The sequence below is a fragment of the Chiloscyllium plagiosum genome, chromosome 24 (assembly GCF_004010195.1).
Source record: "Chiloscyllium plagiosum isolate BGI_BamShark_2017 chromosome 24, ASM401019v2, whole genome shotgun sequence".
NCBI lineage: Eukaryota > Metazoa > Chordata > Chondrichthyes > Orectolobiformes > Hemiscylliidae > Chiloscyllium > Chiloscyllium plagiosum.
In genome coordinates this window covers 44,060,888-44,070,383 of record NC_057733.1, presented here as the reverse complement: position 1 = coordinate 44,070,383, position 9,496 = coordinate 44,060,888, and the positions used below count along the sequence as shown (strand labels likewise).

The following is a 9,496-nucleotide window of genomic DNA, read 5'->3' as shown; positions in this document are numbered from 1 at the left end:
TCATTATTGGAGATGGAGAGGTCCAGGAAGGGGAGCCAGGTGTCGGAGATGGTCCAGGTAAATTTAAGGTCAGGGTGGAATGTTTTGGTGAAGTTGATGAATTGCTCAACCTCCTCGTGGGAGCACGAGGTGGCGCCAATGCAGTCATCAATGTAGCGGAGGAAGTGGTGGGGAGTGGTGCCGGTGTAATTACGGGAGATCAACTGTTCTACGTAGCCAACAAAGAGACAGGCATTGCTGGGGCCCATACGTGTGCCCATGGCTACCCGTTTGGTCTGGAGGAAGTGGGAGGATTCAAAGGAGAAATTGTTAAGGGTGAGAACCAGTTCGGCCAAACGAATGAGAGTGTCGGTGGAAGGGTACTGTTGGGGATGTCTGGAGAGGAAAAAACGGAAGGCTTAGAGGCCCTGGTCATGGCGGATGGAGGTATAGAGGGATTGGATATCCATGGTGAAGATAAGGCGTTGGGGGCCGGGGAAACGGAAGTCTTGGAGGAGGTGGAGGGCGTGGGTGGTGTCTCTAACGTATGTGGGGAGTTCCTGGTCGAGGTAGGTAGAGATGAGTTCAGTGGGGCAGGAGCTTGCTGAGACAATGGTTCGGCCAGGGTGGTCAGGCTTGTGGATCTTGGGAAGGAGGTAGAACGGGGCAGTGCGGGTTCCCGGACTATGAGGTTGGAAGCTGTGGGTGGGAGATCTCCTGGGGTGATGAGGTTCTGTATGGTCTGGGAGATGATGGTTTGGTGATGGGGGGTGGGGTCATGGTCGAGGGGGCAGTAGGAAGAGGTGCCCTCGAGTTGGCGTTTGGCTTCAGCAGTGTAGAGGTCAGTGCGCAAGACTACCACTATGCCCCCTTTATCCGCTGGCTTAATGGTGAGGTTGGGATTAGAGTAGAGGGATTGGAGGTCTACGCGTTGTGAGGGTGAGAGGTTGGAGTGGGGGAGGGAGGTCGACAGGTTGAAGAGGTTAATGTCCCGGCGGCAGTTGGAAATGAAGAGGTTGAGGGCAGGTAATAGGCCAGGGTGGGGTGTCCAGGTGGATGCAGTGTGTTGGAGGTGGGCGAAGGGGTCCTCGGAAGGTGGGCTTTCCAGTGCTGAGGTTGGTGCAAGGTATCAGTCTGGCTTCACTTCTTGTCTTGGTACTTTATGATGTGATATACTTTCATGGCTTGGTTGGGTAGTTCAGAGATGGAAATGTGTTGCTGGAAAAGCGCAGCAGGTCAGGCAGCATCTAGGGAACAGGAGAATCGACGTTTCGGGCATTAGCCCTTCTTCAGGAAGGGCTAATGCCCGAAACGTCGATTCTCCTGTTCCCTAGATGCTGCCTGACCTGCTGCGCTTTTCCAGCAACACATTTCCATCTCTGATCTCCAGCATCTGCAGACCTCACTTTCTCCTGGGTAGTTCAGAGGCTAGCTAAAATTTAACCACATTGTTGTGGGTCTGGAGTCACATGTAGGTCACACCAAGTAGGAAACCGATTTCTTTTCTTCCCTCAAAGGACATTAGTAAACCAGATGGGTTTTTATGACAATGGTCATCATTAGACTTTTAATTCCAGATATTTATTTCAAATTCAAACTTTAAATTATGGAATTTGATCCCTCTAGGTCTCTGCAATACTAGACCACTGGAAATACAGGAGGTTCCCTGTTTACAAATTCTGATTCTTGTGAACACAATCGCATACAGGGGTGTATTTTTAAAGATCCAACATACGAATATTTTCTGTACTTAAAAACAGCTGCTTTGCATTATCTTGCATTGTTCTGATTTGTGTACAAATCAACTTGCAAACAAACTCTATTTGCTATACTACAACACCTTCACCTCCCCATAATCATTTTAACTAATTATTCTTAACAGAAGAAAGGTCTCTGTTCGAAGAAAAAAATCCTCTGAAACGAGGTGGTTTAAGTTTTGATTTAACCGATTTCCTATTTGAATCCAAAACAATTTAGTTCATAATCTCGTCCCAATAAAATTTTGATGGAGCTGTCTGCAGATCAAACAGATGAGGCATTGAAAGACAGGACAGACTGTAAAATAGTCCACTTTGTCTTGAAAACCACTGGTTGATCATACAACAGAGACAGCTACCTGCAAAGGTCTCAAGATGACATTTGACACAGACGTGTGCAGATAAATCCGAGAGTTTTTACAGCACAGAAGGAAACCCTTTGGCCCATCATATCTGTGCTGGTCACATTCTCCTTCCATTTACCAGCAATTGGCCCATAGTTTTGTATCGCCAGTGCTCATCTAAATAGTTCTTAAATGATTTGAGCAGTGAGTTCCAAATGACCACAACTGAGTCAAAAATATTTTTCCTAAATCCCCTCTAACACTCTTGCTCCTTACCTTAAAACTGTACCAACTGGTTGTTGACCCTTCCACTAAGGGTAAAAATTTCCTTCAAAACTTTGTATAGCCGCCCCCTCACCGTTCTAAGGAAAACAACACCAGTTATGTAGTCTCTCTTTACAGCTGAATAACTTTTTGGTGAATCTCTTCTGCACTGTGTCTAGTGCAACCGCATCCTTTCTATCGTGAGATTACAAACGGCCCACAATAGTTTAGCTGTGCTCTAACTAACATTGTATGCAGCTCCATCATGACCTTCTTGCTCTTGTAATCAGCACCTTCACTAATAAAGACAAGTATCCCAATGTCTTCTTGATCACCTTATCTACCTGTTCTGTTGCCAACAAAGATCAGTAGACATGCACACCAAGGTCCCTGTCATCCTCCATACTTCCTAATTTACCTGGACCGTCTCAGACTCCCCCCTCCCCTTCCTAGACCTCTCCATTTCTATCTCGGACGACCGACTCAAAACGACGTTTATTATAAACCGACTGACTCCCAGTTACCTAGATTACACCTCCTCCCACCCTGCCCCTGTAAAAACGCCATCCCATATTCCCAATTTCTTCGCCTCTGCCGCATCTGCTCCCAGGAGGACCAATTCCAATACCAAACAACCCAGACGGCCTCCTTCTTCAAAGACTGCAATTTCCCCTCAGACGTGGTTGACAATGCTATCCACTGCATCTCCTCCACTTCCCGCTCCTCCGCCCTTGAACCCCGCCCCTCCAATCGCCACCAGGACAGAACCCCACTGGTCCTCACCTACCACCGTATCATCCTTCGTCATTTCTGCCACCTCCAAATAGACCCCATCACCAAGGATATATTTCCCTCCCCTCCCCTATCAGCGTTCCGGAAAGACCACTCGCTCCGCGACTCCCTCGTCAGGTCCACACCCCCCACCAACCCAACCTCCACTCCCGGCACCTTCCCCTGCAACCGCAAGAAATGCAAAACCTGCACCCACATGTCCCCCCTCACTCCCCTCTAAGGCTCAAAGGGATCCTTCCATATCCATCACAAATTCACCTGCACCTCCACACACATCATTTACTGCATCCGCTGTACCCGATGTGGCCTCCTATACATTGGGGAGACAGGCCGCCTACTTGCGGAATGTTTCAGAGAACACCTCTGGGACACCCGCACCAACCAACCCAACCGCCCCGTGGCTGAACACTTTAACTCCCCTTCCCACTCCGCCAAGGACATGCAGGTCCTTGGCCTCCTCCATTGCCAGACCATGGCAACATGGTGCCTGGAGGAAGAGCACCTCATCTTCCGCTTAGGAACCCTCCAACCACAAGGGATGAATGCAGATTTCTCCAGCGCACCACCTTCTTGACCTGCAATCTTCTTCCCGACCTCTCCGCCCCCACCCCCTCTACGGCCTATCATCCTCACCTTAACCTCCTTCCACTTATCGCATTCCCAATGCCCCTCCCCCAAGTCTCTCCTCCCTACCTTTTATCTTATCCTGCTTGGCACACGCTCCTCATTCCTGAACAAGGGCTTATGTATCTTAGTCTGCATGGCACATCCTCCTCATTCCTGAAGAAGGGCTTATGCCCGAAACGTCGATTCTCCTGCTCCTTTGATGCTGTCTGAACTGCTGCGCTTTTCCAGCAACATATTTTTCAGTTCCTAATGTTCTACCTTGTTCTGCTAATCCTCCCAAAATGCATCATTGCATACTTTTCCAGATTAAATTCCATTTGCCACTGTTAATAATCAGACCGTCTATATCATCCTGTAGTCTTAGGCTTTCCTCCTCACTATTTACCACACCATTGATTTTCATGTCACCTGCAAACTTATTGGTTCTACCTCCTACATTGATCATTAATGTGCGCAATAAACAGCAAGAGACCCAGGAACGCTATGTTACATCACAAAAACACCCTTTGACCATCACCTGCTGTACCCTGCCACTAAGCTAATTTTGGATCCATTGTGCTAAAATGCTCTAGATCCCCTGGGCTCCAAGCTATTAAACAGTCTGCCATATGAGAGCTTGTCAAAAGCCTTACAGAAGTCCACATAGACTACATCAACTGTACTACCCCCGTGTACACACCTTCTGTCAAATTTCAATTTGTTAGATATGATCTTCCCTTTACAAAGCTATGTTGATTATCCCTGATTAATCCCTGCTTGGAGGGGCAAGGATTAATTTTGTCCCTCAGAATTTTTTCCAATAGTTTCCTTACCACAGATGTTCAACTCCATAGCCTATTGTTTTCAGGTTCATCTCTCGTTGTTATTGACAGTCACTTGCTATCGAGTATGATTGTCCACCGAGGAAATCATGTCACTGGTCATCAGTTCTGAGGACTTCTTTCTTTGGTTCCTTTTCTGTCCTTCCTCTTGCCAACAGGTGTTCTCAAAGATTTATATCTCTTTATACAGGAGTTTCTTTTGAATGATGGTCTCCCATGCATTGATATCAATGTTGTATTTCTTGAAGGAAGCTTTCAGGGAGTCTTTGAAATGTTTTCTCTGTCCTCCTTTCATCTGAGTACCTTCCTTGAGCTCAGTGAAGATGATTTGCTTTGGTTGTCAAAAATCAGGCATCCTAAGAACATGGCCACCCCAATGGATTTCATTTTGGATGATCATGGCTTCAACACTGGTGCTGTTGGTTGCTTTAAGGAAGCTGATGTTAGTACACTTGTCCTCACAGCTGAAGAGCAGAATCCATTCTAAAACAGCAATGATAATACTTTTTGAGGTGGAATCCGTACGTAATCCAAGCTTTGAAGCCACTTGGAAGAGTTGGAAGGGTAACTGCTTTCCACACAAGCATCTTGATATCAGCACGATGTCATAATTGAAGACTCTAATGCTTAGCTATCCAAAGGCAGTACTTACAGGTTGAATGAGATGTTGAATTTCCGCGTAGATGTCATCTTTCAATAAGAGGTAGCTTCCTCTGTAAGGAAGATGTTCCACTTTTGGCAAAGTTCTCTGTTGATCTTAATGTAGGGATTGACCACGACTTGGGACGGGTTAGAATGCTTTTAACTTTTCTGGAGGTTGAGACCAGTTCTTTGTGATGCTTCAGTGAAGGCGTTGTGACGCTTGGATATTCCCTTTCGAGAGAGCAGAGATGGCATTGTCATCTCCATGCTGAAGTTCCACAGTGTTGTTTTATTCTGCTATTTCAAACTGTTGTGATTGAAAGGTTTTCCACCCATCCTGTACACTGTATCCACACTACTGGGAATCTTGTTCTTGACAAGATGAAGAATGGTGCCAATGAAGGGTGATGTTACATCCCTGCTTGACCCATGTCTTAACTTTAAAGTATACTTTCATATTACCATTGGTGAGGATATTCACTGACACCTTATGTAGGAGATGGAGGATGTTGATGAATTTCACTGGATAGTCAGTTTTTGACAGGGTCTTCCATAACACTTCCTGACCAACTGAGTCAAAAGCCTTGGTCATGTTGATGAAGGCCATGTGGAGTGGTTGGTGTTATTCCTGGAATTTCTTTTGGAGTTGACAAGCAGTGAACGTAATGTTCCTTGGTTTGGTTGGAAGCCACACGAGCATTCACGAAAGATTTCCTCAGAGACTGGAAAAGGCACCTAGCAAGGATTCAGGCAACAATCTTCCCAACGATGGAGAATAAGGAGATTCTTCGGTAGTTCTGACAGTCCACTTCGTCTTCTTTTTTGAAGATGTTTGTGATGACAACATCCATGAGATTTCTTCTTTATCCCAGATCTTCAGGAACATATGATAGAGATGACAGATAAGCTCTGCTCCTACAAGTTTGAAATTCTCTGCTGGAATTCTGTCTACTCGATGACTTTTCAATTCTTCAATTTGTCTAGGTAAATGTCTTGTGTGGGACATTTTTAATATGAGAATGCTGTTGCATATCAGCAGATTCACACTCCTTGATCCAATTCCAGTGGCAAGTAAACCTTGATGACTGGGAGTCTCCATATTACTTCAGCCTTCAAATATACTAATATCTTCCACCCGAATAGCTATTGAGGACTTGTTTTGGATTGTGCTTTGTCTGATTCCTCCTCTCTCGACCTACCGTTATGGCCAGCTCTGCCAGTAGTTAAGAACTCCAGACGGTATCCCTCCTGGGCTCAATGGATCACTCAAGCCTCTCCACCACAGCAAGGCAGCAATCCAGGAATGGGTTTATCCCTACCACACTTCTTGAATAATAGTTCCCCAGTCCACTGGCATCCCTCCTCAGGCCAGAGACGCTTTGAAAATTAATGTCAGAACTCCTGCAATTTCCTCCCTGGCCTATCACCGCATTCTTGGCTACATCTCATCTGGGCTTGGAGATTTATCCATCGTCAAACCTGCTAAAATCACTAATAACTCCTCCCTCTTGATCCCCTTCTCTGATTTCTACACTTACATTGTTCTTCTTATGTGAATACAGATGCAAAGTCCAAATTTTAAAACTTCTGGGTCCACTGTATTGCCACTTTGGTCCCTAATGGGCCTGACTCTTTCCTCAGTAATTCTCTTGACTCAATGTATTTATTAAATGAATCATGGAATCCCTACAGTTCAGAAAGAGGTATTTTGACCATTGAGTCCTCACCAACCCTCCAAACAGCATTCCTACCCAGACCCAACCCTCCACCCCACATTTCCCTTGGCTAATCCATTTAGCCTGCACACCCCTGGATACTACAGGAATTTAGCATGGCTGATCCACCTAACCTGCAGATCTTTGGATTGTGGGAGGAAACCGGAGCACCCGGAAGAAACCCACACAGACACGGGGAGAATGTGCAAACCCCACAAGTGACCCAGAGCTAGATTTGAACTCAGGTCCCTGGCACTGAGGCAGCAGTACTAACCACTGCACTTTTATATTTTTCCAGCGCATCTGCTGTTATGAGCCTTCAGAATCTACCATAAACTTATCTTGTAAATTCCTAAACATCCAGAATTCTCTGCACTTGTTGGTCTCATCTTTCATCCTAATGGGAGCATGTTGTCCATGCATTTCCACTATTATCATTTTGAATGTACCCAGCTCTGATGTGGATTTTTCTGTAAGTGTCTGCACCTCATCTACTTTGGCCAGATCCTGTCCTATCTTATTAAAATTGGCCTTCCCCCAATAGAGAACTTTTATTGGCAGCCTACTGTATTAAAATAAAACATTCAAGCACTGACACTGTCATCTGATTATTAGACTGGCAGGATAACATAGCCCAGTCTGATTCTTTCCTCAACCAAAGCATTCCCATGCTTTCTGCCAGGGCATTACAGATGGTGATCAGAAAAATGAACTCTGAACAATATTTATTTGTTTCAGTTCCTCTTCACCTAGGAGGACTGAGACCATTCATAATGATGCTACTTATTTTTTTCATAGAATCCATTTGGTCCATAAGTCCACACCAAACCTCTGAAGAGTATCTCACATGGACCCAGTCCCCTACCCTGTTACTCTACATTTTCCCTGACTAATGCACCTAATCTGCACATCCCTGAACACTATGGGCAATTTATCATGGCCAGTTCACCTAACCTGCTCTTCTTTGGATTATCTTCTGTTTGAGACTTGTCAAGACTAGGTATTAGAGGCAAGCTGATCTGTGGGATTTAGTTTTGAGCCAAATGTAACCCTATCATGGATAGCTTAAACACAATGTGTTTCGGACAGAAACTTTTTGTACTTACTTGGCAAAGCATTTTTGTTCACATACTGATGTTTCTATTCTCTGTCACTTTATTGAGTTATTATAGATGTTGGTATAAGAAATAAGCTTTCTTAATTTTAATCCTCAGGGAGCTCCTGGAATATCACAATTCTCTTTCAATGGACTTGTATGGACATCAGGCTTTCCTCTTTCATCGCATTTACCTGGACTGTTCAGGATTTTGCAAAAATTATGCTATAACCAGACCATTACCATATATAAAAGGTTTTTTGCTGTCTCCGCAAATCTGAACTGCAAGGAGGACAAAGAAAGTAACCAGCTTCACCTTCAAAATAAAGAACAGAGTAATAAGGATGATGGTCGCAGTCAGGAAAATGACAACTTTACCCCAATCCCTCCGACCTGGTGCTGTATGAAAGGGTGCCACAACTGTGTATGGATTTCGTATGCAGAGGAAATGAGACAGTACTATCAGAATGGAAGTCAAAAAGCCCTCGAGGATATTGATAAATATGTTGATGATGAGAATCTTAAAGCATTTATTAAAATGGAAATAAAATTAAGGCAAAAGAAATAATATTTGAGAGCAGATTTGGATCATTGTATAAGCTTGCATTTTTTTTCATTTTGTTGATCTGAATCCTAATAAGGTTAGTAATTCAAAAGTGCTGGCCAATTGGCTGGATTCACCCTACAGTCACTCAGTATTTGACTGGACAAGTATCCAGTGGTTAAAATGAAAACTGCAGAGATTGGTTGACTCTCTCAAGGATCTAACAACATCAAGACAGATGAGGATAATAAAGGAATATGGCATTGAAGTAGGTGACCAGTTGTGATCTAGAATGGTGGAGCTGGCTCGAGGGGTTGAATATCTTTTTCATGCACCTATTCCTTGAGTACCATTTTGCTGCTTTCCATGATGGTGATTATAAAATCTGTAGCACAAATATTGCAAGTCCTCCCAGAAGAAGGGGAAGTAGGGCAGGAGTTACAGAAGGATCTTAACTTCATCTCCTTCTCTTATCCTTGACACGCGCACACACCATATCAAATACACTTATGTCAATTTATATGCAAATTGTAAGTTCAAGAAATTATTACCTTTGACCTATCCATATTCCCAGATTTTGTGCAATTGTTTCTCCTGGTTTTTTCTCATCACTCTCTGCACCCTCCCAGTAGGCTGGAGTGAATGACTTTACAAGATATGGGGAGACTGACTGTGAAACATTTAATTGTTTATTTATAATTCATGTCTATACACCTAAATACAACTATGTGTAAACCAAATAAGTGTGTCATAAAGTTGAAATGCCAGATAAACTTAACCCTAAGTAAATTGAAGAATTGACTCTATGACTCCTGCTCTTTACAACCCTTAAACATAATAAGAAAGGGAGTTACTTGAGCAGATTCTGCTTACTCAGCTTCTCTGTTAGAGTGCCACATACTGTTATGTTTAAGC

General features: G+C 44.2%; 1 protein-coding gene across 1 annotated transcript in view; it reads left to right on the top strand.

Moving 5' to 3' along the window:
- oxld1 (oxidoreductase-like domain containing 1) overlaps positions 1–8,613 on the top strand; it is a 19,585-nt gene extending 10,972 nt beyond the window's left edge. The window contains exon 2 of the mRNA XM_043714942.1: positions 8,156–8,613. Coding sequence (XP_043570877.1) covers positions 8,156–8,605 — 450 coding nt within the window. The 3' untranslated portion in view covers positions 8,606–8,613. The remainder of the gene's footprint in view (positions 1–8,155) is intronic.
- Positions 8,614–9,496: the final 883 nt, after the last annotated feature.